This window comes from Chrysemys picta, chromosome 7 (assembly GCF_011386835.1).
Source record: "Chrysemys picta bellii isolate R12L10 chromosome 7, ASM1138683v2, whole genome shotgun sequence".
NCBI lineage: Eukaryota > Metazoa > Chordata > Testudines > Emydidae > Chrysemys > Chrysemys picta.
The window spans coordinates 101,384,798-101,404,200 of NC_088797.1; the positions used below are offsets into that span (position 1 = coordinate 101,384,798).

The window sequence follows — 19,403 nt, forward strand, 5'->3', positions numbered from 1 at the left end:
CTTACCATTGTATTAGTGACGTGTGTGCATGTTTTGTTTCTAGTCTAACACCAGTCACACAACCCAGAACAAGTACTTTACTCCTATGACAGCCACACTCAACAGGCTAGTAATACCATGGAAAAGATGATGTATAGAAGAGTAGAACACTGCAAGTCTTTGGGACACTATTAACGAATCTTTCAGTATGCTAGACTTTTGAGACTAAGTTTTCAGATTACTATGCAACAGTTGAGCCACATGCACGTGCAATCCAGGTCACTGAATGAGTAATTTCCCAGCCTGTACATTCAAGCATGGGGTTTTTATAGTAGCAAGCACGTTCACCCTGAGCCATTATTCATCTACTTCTCTGAAGAAAAAAGAAAAAAAACAAAAACAAAAAAAAAAGGAACTTGCAGGGGCGGCTCTAGCTTTTTTGCCACCCCAAGCACGGCAGGCAGGCTGCCTTCGGCGGCTTGCCTGCGGGAGGTCCGCCGGTCCTGCAGCTTCGGCGTACCCGCTGCCGAATTGCCGCTGAAGCTGCGAGACCTCCCGCAGGCAAGCTGCTGAAGGCTGCCTGACCGCCACCCTCGCAGGGACTGGCAGGGCGACCCCCGCAGCTTCCCGCCCTAGGCATGCACTTGGAGCGCTGGTGCCTGGAGCCGCCGCTGAGTACTTCCTATTTCTCCAAGCTAGCCAAATCAAGCAGAAAATGTCATTTATGCAATGCCAAATTTTATCATTGAATATTACACTATTGCACACACTGAGTATGTAACATTTTATTTCCATAGATTTCTTCTGAATAGTGACAGCCAATTGCGCCAACAGATATGTTGCTGGACCAGACATTGTATCTGTGCTAATCTCTGAAGTCTTAGCCAAGCAAGGCCCAGTGTCACATCTGTGGGGAATGGAAAGCCAAGACAATGAGTGGAAACACTGCTTCATCACACCACCAGCTCTTTGTAGATTTTCCCCTCCCTTTCCCTACCCACATGTTTGGGATATACTTTGCTGCAGTGGTTCATTTCTGTTCCTTGGCCTGGCCTTCAGGATTTTCTTGCTTGTTCAGGATCAGGGTTAACAATTACATGCCAAGGACTGTGCTTTGCACACTAAACTATCAGTTTATCATTCTGAAGGTTTACAGCTTCAGTATGAAAAATGCTGTCTAAAGAAGGAATTCACCTTTCTCTGCAGAACAGCAGCAAAGGATTAATGGGAGACAGATTTTCCATGAACACGAGTCTGACAAAATGACTCTTTGCAATATGAAATTCTACTTTGTGCTTAGGTTTTATTAAGCCAGGAGAGCATTATGTTCCACTGACCTATTAATGCCCAGGCTGTTCTTGACAGACTGAAGAATAAGTAAGTTGCAAGTTCTTTGTAAAATAGTCACTTCTTAAAAAAGGCCATCATGAGGTTCCATGTTTATTGTCTCAATGGTTCCATATATGAAACGACATGTATTCCTTTAACAAGGAATACAATAGTTTTTCTGTGGGCCTGAAAACTCAAGAGCCAAGCTGTGTTTTTTCTGGATCAAATTTCAGCAGCAAGACATCCCAAAAACAAATTTTTGTTTTTAATAACTCCAATTCAGCCCTTTTCTCCAATATTTTGACTCCAACAAGAAATATAGCATGAAACGTGTAGCCATATTTTTAAGCTCTAAAATGTACTTCACCAAGTACTTTGAGACAAGCCAGGCCTTGGCATAAATACTGGAACTTGGGGTGCTGCCACATCCCCTGGCTTAAAGTGGTTTCCATCATAGAGAGGGCTGACAGTTTGGTTCAATGGCTCTCAGCACCACTGGGACTTGGGGGAAGATTCCCTATTGCACTTTATATTAAAAGATCAGTTTTAGCAGCAATGACCTTCTTTAAAACAACTGTCCTTTACTAATAGAAAGCCCTTCCATTCTTAAGTGATTGGAAGCAGGCAACATTCTCCTTGTAATGGTGATCATCCTCTCTAACAAAGACCTAGATGAGCTATTTTTATCCTATGCAGGGCCGGCTCCAGGCACAAGCTTGGCAAGCAGGCACTTGGGACAGCCACTCCGGAGCGGGGCGGCAGGTCCAGCTATTCGGCGGCAATTCAGCGGACGGTCCCTCACTCCCACTGGGAGCGAAGGACCTCCCGCCAAATTGCCACCGCAGATCGCGATCATGATTGTGGCCTTGGGGGGGGTGGGAGGGGGGGGTGGGGTGGGAGGGAAGAGCTGCTTGGGGCGGCCAAAACCCTGGAGGCGGCCCTGATCCTACGAGTTGCTACAAGACATTTGTCATATCCCACAATTCTCTTTGAGGCTTTGGCATCCCCAGCTCAGAGAATAATTGAGAAGTACGGAAACTCCCTCAACCTCATGTCCAATCCCTTCCAGACAGCAGCACAAAGAACCCAAGGGGATAGGAGTATAGTTGGCTGCGAGGAGTTGGAATAGGCAAGCTGATTCAGTTTGACTGCACGTGCTGCTGATCACCCAGGAGCATCTCCTGCTTTGCCTCCAGTAGGTGCCTTCAGACCTGACTGGTAAGGTTGCGGTATTTCTTTCTCAGCACCATATCCCCAGGGTGGAACTTTTCGCTGGAAGGGTAAACCTCACACTCTCACTGCAGATCTTTTTAGGCTACTGCTGTTTCAGATGACAGTTGCACACCAAAGTAATGAAACACTTCTTCCTAGAGGAGCATTAGCAGAGGTCGCATACAATCAGATATTAAAGAAGAGAGATGGTGGCTTTCTTCCCAAGACTGGACTAGCCTTATAAACTCACTGACACTCCCCCACTTCCTAACACTAACCAGCATGCACATACTCCTCCAATTTATTATGGAAACTGTACACTGGTTTCAGTTTTGTTTTTGCAGACATTGTTAATTACAGGCCAAACCCTTCTTACCTGATTGGTGAGAGAAAACCCACCAGGGAAAAAAAAAGAAATTGCTTCCATAAGTCACGAAAGCAGGAATTGGCCCTTAATTTTGGCACCGACTCATCGCTATTCTTTGTTCTTTAAGAATTCAAATAATTTAGTAACTGGATGACTATAAAGTTTTAATTTGCCTTTTCTAGAAAGAACATTTCCTTTCCATTTACTTGCAGAGAGATTATGACATCTTGACCATTTTTATATTTAGATACCTTGTCTAGGTGACATTTACTTTCCAAATTAGAAGAAAATTAGCTTAGTCTACAGGAAAAAGAACTAAACTGCCTGCAAAATATAATTTAAAACTAAGCTATTTTGTTTTGAGAGCTTTACGAAAAAAGAAAAGTCAAACCTGAGAATTAAAAGTTTTAAAGTGACAGACTCTGCTAACATATTTGCTATAAAGCAACTATAAGTTGCACATCGAACCTGAGGTATTAGTGGAGCTTATAATGGAAACCAATATAGTGCTATTATTCACGCAGCTTTGGTCGGAACTGTGTGATACTTTATTTATTCAGTTAAGTGGAACGGTTCTGGCTTGACCAAATAAAACTATGCAATGGAGGAATTTTCCTCTATTCCACTCCATTAGAAGGTAAATTCTGTTTACCTTACTCTTACAAGTAGGCCCAAGGGTTTAAACAGAACTACCAGAGTCATTAAAGCAAGCAAGTTCAGGCCTTGTCGATTCTCTAAAGGCTTGATCCTACTAGCCTAACTCACATGAGCAATCCCACTGAAATCACCAGAGCGTATGAGTAAATTTACTATGATCCAGTCCTTTATAAGGTCAGTGACTTTGCTATGGCATGTTTTGCAAGAGTAATGAAGTTTTAGTAGACCATGGCCTAGCACTCAGGTATTAAACTTCTCCTGAGAAGTGGGACGACAACAGTTTCTGGGGAGAATCATCAGAATTGTGGATTACAATTAGTACATTTGGCACTGATTAGATGAGCCTCAGTACCCTAATCTGCATCCCAAAGTTGACAATCATAGTAAAGTAAAAAACATTTTAAAAAAAGAGTAATTAAGATCCATAAACAGTGCTAACGGTAAAGGTCAGCCAGCTATAGCAGATGGAGACTGATATATGGCCAGATTGCAATGCCGGAGAGTGTGAGTGCGCGTAATCAAATCAGGTCCCTGATTTGAGAAAGTTTAGTGAAGTCACTGAACTAGTATGAACGAATGGGGGTCTGCCTGGGCTTACCCTCTGTGCTTTACCCATTCCTTAAACCAATCAAGGGATAGCTCTGCAATAAGGGTTGAGCTGACAATTAGTTAACATTTATATTGTTGTAGTGCCCAGAAGGCTCAACCAGGCTGGGGCCTCACTGCGCTAGGCTCTATACAAAATTGTAGTAAAGTGATAGTCCCTAATGTCAGCTCTGTGCAATCCAGAAGTAGTCACATTGCTGCCATATGTCCAGCCCCCACGCAGCAGTTCAATCCTTTGACTGGCTGAGGTCCAGCCTTGCCCAGCCTCAAATAATGCTGGTGGTTTGGGAGAAACTACAAGCCTCTGACTGAGGGACTGCCCAGACTGTTAATTACTCAGATTTGCAATTCAGGGGCTATTTTAGATCCCTGGTTGCTCCAGCATTCTCAGGTAGCAGCTGCCATGGCCCAGACAGCTTTTGGGGGAAAGGGTTTGTATAGCCAGGTTCATAGTTGTCCCCGGCTGTGTCACATGGAGATTAGAGTATTGGCGATGCACTCTCTGCAAGGCTACACAAAGCCTTGGGAAACTTAAGGTGGGGTAGCACCACAGTGTACCTTGGCTTTCAGGTTTGTTTCCAGATGGGAGTTTAAATTGATCATTTTGGTTTTGGATCTGCCTACATAAAGCTGCCACCACAATCATAATTGCATTGAAATGAGCTAAGTACAGACTGGCAACATCTTTCTAGTCTACTGACTGAGCTTATTCCCATCCCAAAGATTTGTTTGAGGATTATAGCACAAAACAAAGCAAGTGGAAGTTGAACTCTATATCTTAAATAACTTCAGATTGGTGGTGAAGGCAATGGCAGTGAAATTGAGGCCCTCAAGAGAAGACATTTTTCTCTATTTACTCCTGGGGGAATTCTGCACTACTGAATATGTGCAGAATTCATGTGCCATGCATTTCCCTCCCCCGTTCCCTGCAGAAAATACATTCCCCTGGAAAGGTGCTGCAGTTATGCCTGTCTCCCACTAGGGGCCACTGTGGCACCAGAACAGAGAGCAGCCACTACTGGGCCAGCCCCAGCTGCTGACTGATTGAGAGAGGCTGGGGTCAACTAGGGAATGCATGGTGGAAGCTCCCTAACAATCCCTCCCTGCCCAAAAACCACCCTGTTCCATACTTCTCCCACCACCCACACTCAACAACCCTCCAAGTTCATCCCCAGGCTCCTCCCCACCAATAACTTCCTTCTCCCTCAGCTCCTCTGTTACTCCTGACTCCCCCAAGCCTTTGCACTGCTTCTGAGGGGGTGCGGGAAATATGTTTCTATATTGTAGTTTAAGTGAATTATTACTCAGAGTTCTGTATTTATAGGCCTAGTAAGGAATCTATTTGTCCAAAAAACATTTCCTGAATCTTTTTTTTGTCATCTGTATTGTTTCAGACAGTTGCTGGCAGGTATTTTGATATAAATTATCAACATGAAACTGGCATGATTAAATTGTGTTACTTTGACAAATAAAATATGCAGAATTATTAAAATATTTTGTGCAGAATTTTTATTTTTTTGGTGCAGAATTCCCTTAGTATTTATTGTGTCTCGTAGCTTTGGACAAGATACCATAGTACTGCAGACTACTGGGCAAGTAATACTCAGTACTGTAGTATATGGTCTGAATCCAAGAGAGACAACTGAGGGGACTATTTTATCCTGAGGAGCCATTTTTTGCTGCTTTTACCCACAAAGTCAGCCTACATTTGCTTTGTTCATGTTGGGGATTTTTAAATTAGTTTTGAGGAAAAAAAATTTCCTTTCAAATCTCCCTACCAGTTTACCTTTGGGATGAGAGGGCAAGTCCAAAGATTGTGTTGCCTTTGCCACCAACTCCCCAGTTTGTGAAGTTCTGACCATCTACCAGCCCCATCACTCATCCAAAGGAGCTAGGGAGGATGAGTTCATAGTGACTAGTCCTTACATTTGTCTAGATACTTATACGGCCCTCATCACCATACGCTACTCCCCTCTGTTCAATCACAAATGTAAAAAGGCCATGTGACCAATAGGCTAATGTGATTTAATAGAGGCACTCAATGAGTAGAACTTACATTATTTTATACCTTCTTATTTCTTTTGGAAAACTGCTACAAATGTAAGTTACTCTAGACAAGTGTAGCTGCAGAACGATTAAAAATAACCCCACACAGAAAATAAAGTAATTCTGATCAGCCTGCAACTGAACAAATTTCTGGACTGGCATTTCTGGACAAATTTCTGGACTCTTCAAATAAACTGCATAATTAAAACCTATCACCTACTACATGATATTAAGTACATTTCATGAAACATACTTCCATTACCACACTTCAGTTTTTAATAAAGTCTTACACAGAGTAACACAAACTTAGCTAAACCTAGTTTTTTCTCCTGACCTGCACAAATTACTTAACAACGTGCAGATATATAAAATGTCATTATTGATGCAGCATATTCAAATCTGCTCAGTAACAGACTCTGCATTTTCATTTTCTTGAGCTTAGGGGCATGTGAAAGTGTCTGGGTATTACAGGCACCAGCCTGGGTCTGGGTATTATAGGCACCAGTACTACAGGACATGAATTCAGTTTTTAGTCTTAGCCTTCTGGGACATGCACAGCCAAAATGGAACTATAATTTCCTCAATCCCCTCTCTCCCTGGAGACAGGCAACACCATCCTCTGTTTTGGAAATGTTTAAACCCACACATAATTAAGATTCAGCTCTATAATTTAGATTACATCAAAACTGGCCAGTCTTGCTAGCAAGAACATTGTAAATGCAGTCAACCAGGTTATAGTCCTTCATTAATGTAAATACTAAGCTAGGATGTGAACTTGGGTTTCACATTTATTAAACTCAAGATGACAAACCAAAATCCACACAGAAATCAGTGTTTTGAACTGATAAGAGTTCTAGTCAGTCCCAGTAAAGTCTGAGTGCATGTTGTTTAAAAAAGTGTCCCCATATGCAGGCAAGCGCAGGCATTTCTTGGAAGATTATTCTATACCTATACATGATTACCATTTTTTGTTTTGTTTTTATGCCCTCCTCTCAGTGCATGAGTTAAAGGATACAGGGGGTGTATGGTTAGAGGGTGGGGGAAGCAGCAGCAGCTCATGCTTCCTACATAAGCTTAGGTCCAGAAGCTGTGATCTTGAAATGGTATTTTCCTTTGAAGAGAAACATCTGTTCCTTCACTGTCAGAAAAATATGGATTGTATGTGCAAATTCCTGTGATGCTGATGGCCACAGGCAAGGCTTAGAAAAAAGGTGTCTGGGTAAATCCTACTAGCCAGGGTGAAAGATTCCTGTGCCACCAGACTTCCCAAAGCCACACACCACATACTGAAAGAAATAAACAGTTCTGTACTGTTTTTAGTTATAGCACTAACAGTCAGCTTTCTACGGGGCTTTTTTTTTTTTAAACATACTACACCTCCCTAGATTTTTCAGTTTTTAAAAACACCACCTTTCCCTTCCTTGTTTTACCCTACTCTCTTTATTCCTACAATAGATCATGAGGTCTCTTTTCTCCATGTTGTTTTCACTGCCCTTCACTTCTCCCTCCCAGAACTACATTTCTTTCATATTGCATCAATCTCCCTCTTTCCCCCTCAGCCCCACATATACCCCCAAAGGACTGTGTTTATTAGCCAAAGACATGAGATGCAGGCCTTTATTCATCAGACACACACACACACACCCTGCCCACCCCTCCAATGCTGGGAAAGGGAAGGGTGCTAGGCTTGCTAGCAGAGTTCCATCCTGGACCCAGCTGGGAGGCTTTAGTTTTAATCTCAGCCTCCAGAGAGTAGATTTCTGATACATGTGGAGTGCTAACCTACCATCCCCACCACAAAAAGAACCCCTCTAATTAGTAGAGGAGAGAAATGAATGCAACATTTCTTGGCTGATGCAAGGTGGGGTGAGATCTCTTCTGTTCTCCCTTTCCTCCAACTTTTGGCTGCGGCATCTACTCTATTCCCATCATCTCTCCACCCCACCCTCACCCCACTCCAAACTTTCTTCTGGAAGAATAGCTCCTGTTGCTCAACTAAACCTCCCAAACAGCAACATGGAACTGCCTGAATCTTGTCAGTTTCACTGCTGCCAGCAGGCTTCTGAGGCCTTGGCTACACTTGGCAATTCACAGCGCTGCGGCAGCTGTACAGCGCCAGTGGCAGCGCTGTACAGCGCCAGTTTAGCCAAGGCCTGAGTAGTAGCACAAAAAGTTTGACAGGACTCTGGCCAGCTTTCACTCTGCTGTTCTTTATTAAAGCTCTAAGCAGCAGCAGAAAAGACCCACCCCCTTGATAGGGCTGAATCATAGACTCTCAGAACTGGAAGGGACCTCAAGAGATCATCTAGTCCAGTCTCCTGCACTCAAGGCAGGACTACGTATTATCTAGACCATCCCTGACAGGTGTTTGTCCAACCTGCTCTTAAAAATCCCCAATGATGGATATTCCACAGCCTCCCTAGGCAATTTATTCTAGTGCTTAACCACCCTGACAGTTAGGAAGTTTTTCCTAATGTCCAACCTAAACCTCCCTTGCTGCAATTTAAGCCCATTGCTTCTTATCGTACCCTCAGAGGTTAAGAACAATAATTTTTCTCCCTCCTCCTTCTAACAACCTTTTATGTACTTGAAAACTGTCATGTCCTCTCTGTCCGCTCTTCTCCAGACTAAACAAACCCAATTTTTTTTTCAATCTTCCCTCATAGTCATGTTTTCTAGACCTTTAATCATTTTTGTTGCTCTTCTCTGAACTCTCTCCAGTTTGTCCATATCTTTCCCAAAATGTGGTACCCAGAACTGGACACAATACTCCAGTTGAGGCCTAATCAGCGCGGGAACCTAAGCATTAGAAATTTCATACCCAAAATAAAAGAGAAAAGTAAAAAGTTTAGGTTCTGCAGAACTCAGTGGCATTTACCCAAGGAAACTTCCAAGCAAGTTTATTTTTCAAGCTTTGGCCATAGAGACACAATACGTAAAGGGTTTCAGATGCAGTCTTGCTCTAGCCCCTTGTTCTCAACAGGACATTAAGTGGCTTTACAATCCTAGGAATTTTCTTGCTTTTTGTGGGACCAACAGTATTGCTTGAGTTTGAACTTTTCTTATGGAAGCAAAATCTAGTACTTCAATGTTACATTAGGCATCTGCTTTGTAAATAGATCCATCTTCCACTGCAACAGAATAAGTGCAGATTCTTCACTGGCATGTTCTAGCTCTACTTTCAGTAGCCAAATCAACAGATAAGCAAGATTAGTGTCCATTATTTTGTGCTATTGAAAGCTACCATGAGAATCTTGACCTTAAAGTTTTTGGGCAACTAGTGATTTCGGGTGCCTAAACTGAGACACTGTAAAGCAGCCTGATTTTCAGAAGTTACTGAGTGCCCAGCTTCTTTAAGCTGTCTAAATTGGCACTCAGAAATGAGATCCCACAAGTCGCCCTTGAAAATCTTGGCCAAAGTTTTCATGGCAGTAGGGCCCCAATCCTCCAGTCTGATCCACACAAGAGAATCCTTATATCTGTGTAAAAACAACAAGGAGTCTGGTGGCACCTTAAAGACTAACAGATTTATTTGGGCATAAGTGGAGGCCCAATGAAGTAATTGGGGCTCCACAAGGAGCTAGGAGTCTACCTGTATAGATTATTGCAAGGTCAGCACCTAAATAAGGGTATGAGATGGTTACTGGACACCTACTAACAAGAGAACTAGCCCCATTGGTACCTAGATACTCCAGTATATGGCACAATATTCATTCACCTATAGCTAGGTAGACTGACTGGAATATTAAGCAGGGGCCTGCAAGAAGGGAGACTCACCAACCAACAAGATCCGTGATCCAAACCCTGTTGAAAAGGTCTAACTGCCATGTACTGTAGCCAAGTACTGTACATGGCTCAGGGATTCCCTCTTCCATATCAGCCTCCAGCTAGAGTGATTAAAAGTTTCTCATTCCTACTAGATGCTGGAAGGGGAAAAAAAAAAAAAAAAAGAGCTATCTTCCACCCCTTAACACAACCTCACTTAAAGGAAAGGGTTAGGCTCCCAATTGTTTTACTGAATCTCCTTGCAAGATGGCTTAAGCATAGCCAATATTATTGAATCAACAGAACATCACAAGGGTCATCTCAAAGATCTTCAGCAGTATTTCTGTTTTTAAAAGAGACTAAAGATGGACATCAGAAGTACCTCTGTTTAGCTTTGTGATAGCAGGTAAACACCAAGATGGGACCAATCATCACAAAGAAATAGAAAGTTCTACAAGAAATGGGGGTCCATTTTTTGGGGTCCATGTTACCCTATTTCTAATTAACATCAGGAAAGAGAACCCAATTTTTTGCCTTAAATCCATTTTGGATTCCTTAGTCCTCTCCCTATCAGAAAGAGACTTTAATACATCCATTTTTGCTATGTGATTATATAGTTAAATATCATCAGGATGTGGGTATCTGATTTGTCAGATAATTGGAGGTTTTTTACCCTCTTTAAGAGAGGACTCCACAAGTTCAGATTATTTTTAAGGTAACTGATTTTGCCAGGAACTTGTGGACTGGTGATAGTGTGAACATACATTAACATTCCACTGACTTCCCCTCTGCCATTTCTAAGGTTAATTCTGAAAGTATCCTAAGGGCTCATCTACATTACACAGCCTTTGCTGATACAGCTATACTGGCATAGCCCCAGTGTACGCACAGCATATGCCATAGAATGGTTTTTCTGCAGGCATAGTAAAAACACCTCCCCGAATGACATTAACTACACCAACAGAAGCATTTACGCTGGGGGGTTTACAATCACAACTATGTTGGTTAGGGGGTGTGGGTTTTTTCCCCCCACCTCCCTGACAGACAGCTACGCCAACAAATTTTTTTAGCATACACCTAGCTTAAGTGCCTTAAAGGAGGCATATTAGAAATGGAGAAGTAGCTTATTGTTCCCACTGAAGAGGAAAACCACCACAAAAGGTTAAAGGGAGGGGGGAAAAAAAAATAAAAAAAAGGGCTAGGCACCAAAAGTAAAATTTTGAAGAGTGCCAAAACGACTTAGAAGCATAAGTCCCATTTTCAAAAGTGATTTAGGACCAAGGGTCATATTTTTAAAGACATTTAAGTGCCCAAAAATGCAAATAGGTTTCTAATGGGATTTTCAAAAATGTTTTAAATGGGTTAGGTGCGTAGCAGTCATTAAAAACAATAGAAGTTAGACACCTAATCCATTTTGGAATTTAAAAACTCCTACCTGCATGTCAAGGCACCAAAATACATTTGCAAATCTTGCCCCAAACATTATGGAAAATCTGAAGTGGTCTGGGGGAAGTGATAACTATTCAGCATTTTGTAAAAATGGAGAATAAAAAGTCTCATTTCACATGTCCCTTGTCCAGGGAGTCACTGGCAAATTTTGCCAGAGTGAAAATGACTACCCAATAAATGTATAATCAGTCTGCCCTAGCTCAGAATGTAAATACAAATGAACAAATAGAAATGAAATCCTGCCCATCTTTTTTTTTTTTTTTGTAGTTTTAAAGTTAATAGTACAACAAGCATTATTGTCTGGAAGAATATTTTATTATTAATTGTCTTACCATTCTTTAAGATCATTGTAATGAAATAAAGCATCCTGTGTGTGAACATCACCCCTACTCTCAATTAAATTAGCACACGAGTTTCAGGGGCAACTACTATCAATGTCAGAAGAGGTCTTGACCACTTCAAGGTGGGTACAATATATTCATGATGGCACTGTGGCAGAAGACATGGCCATGGTACCCTGCTGCTGCAGTAGAATCCACAACCAAAATTAAAGAAAAGAAGAACATCAGAAGGCCATCCAATAAATAAATAAATAAATAAATCAAAACAAAACACCAAAGAAACAAACCCCCAAAAACACCACCTTGAGGATTTAAGATGAGCAACAAAAACTGAAAAGCATTGGCATTTTAATAGGGCAAGCTTCTGAGGGAAGGCAGAAGAATGGTAACAAGATCACTGTAGAAATTCCAGAATGGAAAGCTTCAAATGTTGGAATTGAACCTACATTATTGGCTTCAGAGTCCTCAGTGACAGAGAGAAATCAATAAAGCTGCAGTCCTTCTCCAATGGCTGACTACATAACGTGAGGATTTCTAGGGAGATTTGATATTAGTAATGCTAGCAGGCTACTTGGACAATGAGAAGGAAAACACGTGAACACCCATTTAGCTGCATCTTAGTTTAAAATGTTTGAGTTGAGCGCTTTCACATACTGTAGACAATGAGGTAGATAGATAAAATTAACATGAAGCCATATGTTAACTCACATGACTTTAGTATTAATGTTTTCTGGCACATGTAATTAAGAGATAATACCGGTAGGATAATTGTCAAAGGATAATGGTTTTGCACTGCTGGGTGGGGAGGGGGAAAGCCTGTAGCAAAGTCTAGGAATGTATTAAGGAAAAAATTGAGGCCTTCAAAAAGCAGGACACATTTACAGTGCCCACTCAGAAAATAAAACACTAAAGGAAAGCCAAGACATGTTTGATTAATGCCTCCACTTTCTCTTCTCATGCCATTCATCTAGTAAAAGGATCCCATTATCTTGCAGTGATGTATTCCAGGGACTTTACACCAGAGGATTAAATAAAGACATAATATAGATAATTGGCTAAAACATAGCATATATGCCACATATGAAACTTTAAAAATAACAAACCTTTATATTTGTGTGTGATTAAATTGATTTCTAACTAGGTTAAAAACCCCTCCACTAACAATAAATAAGAATCAGCTAACCAGCAATCTAAATGGCTATTACACATTTCATTATGTCTAACAGATCATTTGTTACAGTTTTGTGATTACATGGCAAATGCTGAGCACATGTTAACTTGATGCACATAAAAAGTATTCCACCATTGTATGCTTATATACTAATCAAAGACTTGCTACCACACTAATAATTTTTAGTGAGCATATTGGCTCCAAATACATGGCAAATAAAGTGTTTTACTTAACTGATCCTTTTTGTATAGTGTTCTAGAAAACCCATGACTAATATGCCCATACCCTTTTTATTTTTGCATTATTAAAAGTAACTGGTCAGTTTCCTCAGAAGATAAAGCTGTTGAAGCATATGGTATTCCTGAACAAAGAAAGTAAGTCTATAATTATGGCAGTCTCTGACATCATAAGCGTATCATACCACTACCCAGCACACCCAGACTTACTGCACAGTTGTAACATCATTAAGAAGAACTTTGTCAAGTTCTAATAATTTTATTCAACCAAACCTTTTTCTTGACAAATGTGCAGTTTCTGCTCCAAAACAAAACGTTAACTCTAGCAGCCTCTGCGACAGTGATAGTACTTAAACAGATGTAGTCAATTCCCCTGCTTGATGGGGGCCACACTTTTTCTAGTAACCTATGCCCATAAAAAGAGTTACTTTAAAATACTTTCACAGTGGGTTTTTCTTCTTTTCAAAGCCTCTAAAATGGTCACTTGGAAGTATTTTCAGATTTATTTTGCAGTGTAACTGGATAACCACCCTCTGAAAATCTCCTTCCAAATTGGATTTTTGAAAAGAAAATGAAACCAAATCCAGAGCTTGCTTTTTTAGAAGAACGCCCCCCCTCTTTTCCCCTTTCCTCCCCTCCCCCACCTGCAATGTGCAATGCAACCTTAACTCTTTAATCTGATTATGGCCTAATCCCTCCTCCTCCCCAGCTGCTCTGATCTCTCTGTGCAGCAGCAGGCCATACTCTATAGAGAAAAACTTCACAGTTGCAATTATCACCCTTGGAAATATTTTGGGTAACAATCAAAGCATTGAGGGCTCCTACTTTTTAGTGCAGTCTAGGAGGATTCCAGTGAAGCGCCTCTCCCCGCAGCTCAAGGTGACCACCAACGTGTCGTTCACCATCTGCTCCACCAGCACGGGTAGCCAGGAGCCGACCTGCAGCTCCTTCGCCTCAGCCTCCTCCATGCTTGCAGGAGCTCGGCGTCCGCCTCAGTACAGCTGGAGCGCGGCGGCAGGCTCCCAGTCGGCCTCGCTTGGGCCCGCTGCCCGTTCTGCTCCGCTCTCTGCTCTCCCCTCCCCCGCCGCTGCCGCCGCCCGGATGGCTACACTGGCCGCTGCGATGACCTCATGGCTCCAGGCTCCCCCTCAATTGGGAGGATTAGTAGGTGCGCTGACGTCACAATGCTTCCCTCCCGGGAACGTTCCACGGCCGAATCCTGCAACAATTGGCTACAGTTCAGGGTGATTATTGGAGAAGAGCATGCCAGTAAGACACTACGGCGGCTACTGCCGCTCACGGCGGGGCCTGGTAGGGGGTCTCCTGTCTGCCCCCACAATTCAACATCAGTAACATAAGTGTCCAGGGGGTCTCCGCTCTGCCCTCACAGCACCATATTCAGCAGCATGTTAAAGGGTCAGTGCGTATCCCCTCTGCGCTACATTGGGCTGCAGGAGAATCAGATTCATAGCACGTTGAAAGCGGGGAGTCACCCTCTCTTCCCTAACCTGGGTTCCAGGAGGATGAATACTCCATATGCAATAATATGTTAATAGCCTAGATTAAGGATGTTCCACTTCTGCCCCAACCTTTCCTGTAGGGCATAATTATATCATCCTCACTAGGCTATTTAGATATGTTAAAGAATTTTCCTGGCCCAAGTTGTTCTTTAGGAAGATAATTTACACCATCATTTACTCCTAATCCATACGTGTTGACTGTCCCTATGTAAATGTGGGAGGGAAAGAAGCAGTCTTTGTTTTTTTAAAGCTCAATAAGATGTTCCCATACAGCTGCTCTAAAAAAAGATATCCTAGCTCAAATGTATTACAATGGTGTTTAAAGGCTGTCTGAATGGCATTCAAATGCTGACAAGTATGCAAATATAGCAAGTCACTTTTATCCATTTAAAGGGTTAACTGCAACCTTAAATTTGCTTTCCTAGGACACTGAGAACAGCTCACTTTTCTCAGCACCTGTCAATCAGTAAATTTTTATAACTCAAAAGCTTGCTCCTACAGAGTTGCAGCCTGCAGGAGTGTCAAATTGTAAGTGAATGAGTGAAATTTCAACAAATTATGTGTGAGATTTCAAATGCCTCACCGATACACAATGCAAAATGCTTCATCATGCGTAAAAGATATAGTAAAAACTGCTTTACAATTAATCCCAAATGAGGTGTCTGATTCCAAATGAGCAAAACTGCCTTTAGAAACCTGGATTTATTATTTTAGTTTAATTTCCAGTGATATAAATTCCATTTTCCAGAATGCCTTTTTCTAAATGATATATTGTGGTACTGGAAAAACTAAATCCGTTCTTATTCATTTAAATAAGAAAGAGGTACCTTTAGAAAAGGGGAATTTTTAGCAGACAGTAGAGCAAAAATCTGTTGCATTAGAAGGTGGCTACTATAAATCATGTGAAAAAAAACTCTTCTATATATAGCACTGAATTTGCAAGTAAATACGTTTTCTTTCCTGGGGGAGTCCTCACATCAACACTGACAGGCTCCTTTAAAATATATTTAAAGAGAAATGTATTTCATTATTGTTTCAAGTAGCAATTCAACAATGTTATTTTCAATAATCAAACAAAAGCTCAATGGGCAAGTGGTCAGGTTCCTTTTTAGGCCTGTCAAGGCAAAGCAACAAGGAAGTAAAAAACAGTTTCATCTGGAAGCACATTAAATTAAAAGTAAGAAGGTTAAAGCTACTTTTTTCCCCTTCATATTCAGTCAAAGGCTACCAGTTGTGGGTCCTGAGTGAATCTCATTGGTTGTAAATCTTACTCTAGACTTAACATATACCAAACTGTTCCAGAAGTGTTACTCTAGTGGGCCTATACACTGTGTAACTATGAAAACACAACTACTAACTGCTTCTTACTGAGCAATGCTGCATTCAGAAAGGGTCCAAGGTCAATCAGCCCTTCCTGTCCATCCGAGATCCCACCATCACATGACTTCTTTAAATATATGCCTACAACAATCTCTTTTCTTCAATAATCATTGTGGTTTATATAAAATTCAACAGTACAAGAAATAGTTCAGTTAAATAAAGCTGTGAAATAGAAACCAGTCTTTTACTCACATTCACAGGAAAGAATTTGTGATTACATATATATTCCAAGAGACCTTTGAAGGCCATGATTATTACCAATTACATCTTCATATTTAAAAAAAAAATAAGTTGCACTTCCTGTTTGCAAAGTAAACAATAGCTTTTCTTTTTAATGAGAAACTACAGGATGGATAGCAAGATGGTAGTGAAGATAATTAAAGTAATAAATGAGACACATTCTACAATATATTAGGTCAAAGAAAAAATGACAAGATGTAGGCTCTTTTTATTTGGACCCATCTATTCATTGCTGATATTTTAAAATCTGTGTTTTACTGATCAGTTTGACTAAAGTATTATAAAATCGTGATAGAAAAATATATTTTCCTACTATATTTAGTTTAACAGATTAAAACAAGTTATTTTTAAAACTCATTGAAAAATGTTATTGAAAAATAGTTTCCTCTCCAATTGTCTTTTTTTATAGTAACAAAGGTAATTAAAAACAACAACACTGTCCAGTTCAATCAAAACTAATTCTAAACCAGAATAACTGGATTATCTGCGGGATTCAAAAGGAACAGCTTCAGCTCACCTCAGCTAAATACTGCAGTTCTTTAATACCTTTAAAACCATTTTTGGTGTGAGCCACCAATGCATAGAACACATTCATAAAACTGTATTGTGGGCTCACTGAACTTACAGTGTTGTTGCTGTTGTTTACTCGATTACTTCAATCTCGATTAAGTTTGTTTGGTCAATGTTTGACCATGAGAAACAGGAGAGGGTTGCTTTGCTTATTCGTTTGAAGTTAGTCGCACTGGAGTCGCCTGTAATAAGGATCTAAACGGAAAGGAGCAGCCAAAAGCTATGGGGGTGGGGGAAGAACAAACACACACACAAAACCGAAGCAAAACAAAAATCCCAAACAGTATTAAAACTTAACAAATGACAATCGTTGCAAAGGCACTGAAAATAAGAGAAAAGTCCAGGGCTCACGTTACCTGGGCGATCGGTCTCCAGCCCTTTAACAATTACAGTGTTTGACAATTTAGAGAGGTTACTATGTGGCATTTACTTTCCAAAACGCACCCTCTAGCGGCCAAATGCTGCATTCGCTCCCCAGGACTGACCGCTCCGGCCGCTCCGGGCGGGGAAGCGCCTCCCCTGCTTTAGAGACGGTGACTGCTGAGTCTGACAAGCTTTAGTGGCGCGTCAGGATTGGCGCTGCAGCAGCCACCTTGACTAAACCACATTCCTCCGTTCTGCCTCCTCTAGAGCGCACGCCTAAAAGATGGCAGGCAGCCCCACTGGTCACAGCAAAGCAACAGCCCTCTCCCTGCGGAGGAGAAGGCTTGGCAGCTAAATTCTGCTGAAACAGAGGGGGAGATATTAGAAGGAGTCTAGGGAATTAGACTGTGGTTCGCTTTTGGCAGGCATCCTCCCAATGAAAAGCATTAAACTGCTGGTCTTGGAAGCATTTGAAACGATTTTGAAGTTGGTGGTGGTGGGAGGGAGTGCTTAACCCGTGCTAGAAAACCATCAAAACACGTTTTGAGCGGAGAGGTTACAGCTTTCCCACCGGTTAAAAATAAGGCTCCAATTTTCATATTATATTTCTGCCACAAGCAGGTACTGAAGATGTTTTTGAAAATTCTATTTATTGCAGTCCTCAGATCTGCGCAGAAGTAAGAGTGAAACAGTAGGCAAATGGATACAAAGAATATAAAACTATACAGTTTACTTGCTAGGTTAAAAATGGACCATAATAGCTGTTCAATAAATACATACTGCTTCATCAGATTTAGCCCCCAGTTTATGCATTGTAAAACTAAAACTTGAAGAAACGTTTCTATGATTTTTCTTTAAATTCCAATCTAAGCTGCCTTTTTAAACAAACGATTCTCCTGCACTGCAGCATTGTTCCACTGCAAGAAAATCAGAAAGTGAAACTAATACTTTATTTTCATTGCCCAAGCTGAGAAATGAAAAAATAGAGAGCAAAAATAGTGAAACAAATTAGACTTTTAAATGCCACCAGTTTAATATTCCAAGACTTTATTAGTAACATACAGCATGCACAGGTTATTTATTTAAATATTACTTTTAACATTATAGTTTTCTTTTAACCAAAGAATTCTTCAGTTATTCTGGCAAGAAGTTGATTAGACATGTAAACTCCTCTAGTATTGTTCCTTTTTTTTTTCAGTGTAGTTGATAAAAAGGTAACCAGAGTCTTGTTAAAAGTGTTGCCATTTGATACAGAAATAAAGAAGTTTAGGCTCCATTCCTATGCAAATCCTTATGCACATACTTAAATGTACACATAGGAAGAGTCCCTTGGGCTGAGTCATCTGGGTTATTTAGAGTTTTTTTTACTGTCACTTTTGTTTTCTACACAATAATTTCTCATTTGCATACATCTGATTTACATGCTTGTGTTTCACAGTAAATAGTATGAATGAGAAAGATGGCTTTGTGGTTAGGGCACAGGAGTGGGAGTCAGAAGACGTGGGTTCTTTAGCTCTGCCAGAGGCCTCCTCTATGACCTTGGTTAAAGCACTTTACATCTCAGTGTTTCAGCTTCCTCATCTGTAAAATGGGGAGAATACTTATCTATCTCATCTAATTTATTAACATTTGTAAAGTGCTCTGAGATCTTTGTATAGTCAGTGCCATAGGAATGAAAATTATTATTGTTCCTGTTTAATCATTCTGTTTTTATAATACACACAAAAAAGTCACTTTCCTGGAGCGGAGCAGAGCGGGGCCAGAGGCCAGGGCAGGCAGGCAGGGAGCCTGCCCTGGCCACGGTGCGCAGTGCTGCCACCCTGGAGCCACTCTAGGTAAGCAGCACCAGGCCAGAGCCCGCACCCCGCACCCCAACCCCCTGTCCGGAGCCCCCTGCCATATCCCACACCCTCCTGCACCCCAACTCCCTGCTGCACCTCTCACCCCTCCTGCACCCCAACTCCCTGCCCTGAGCCTCCTGCTGCACCCTGCACCCCGACCCCCTGCCGCACCCCTCACCCCTCCTGCACCCTACACCCCAATTCACTGCCCTGAGCCCCCTGCCATACCCTGCACACCTCCTGCACCTCAACTCCCTGCCCTGAGCCCCCATTACAGTCCGCACCCCTCCTGCTCCCCCTGGGGGCAGGGAGGGGGCAGAGTTGGGGTGAG

The 19,403-nt window shown here is 41.6% G+C and overlaps 1 protein-coding gene across 4 annotated transcripts in view; it reads right to left on the minus strand.

Moving 5' to 3' along the window:
• Positions 1–17,482, minus strand: part of PWWP2B (PWWP domain containing 2B) — a 68,282-nt gene extending 50,800 nt beyond the window's left edge. For 2 of the 4 annotated variants that reach the window (XM_065552142.1, XM_065552143.1), the window contains exons 1-2: positions 17,225–17,361; positions 13,984–14,377 (exon numbers count right to left, since the gene is read on the minus strand). In XM_065552142.1, the coding sequence (XP_065408214.1) occupies positions 13,984–14,126 (143 nt within the window). In that variant the 5' untranslated portion in view covers positions 14,127–14,377; positions 17,225–17,361. Of the gene's footprint in view, positions 1–13,983; positions 14,378–16,923 lie in introns of all 4 variants that reach the window. The other 2 variants (XM_005305321.5, XM_005305320.4) reach the window with 2 other exon arrangements.
• Positions 17,483–19,403: the final 1,921 nt, after the last annotated feature.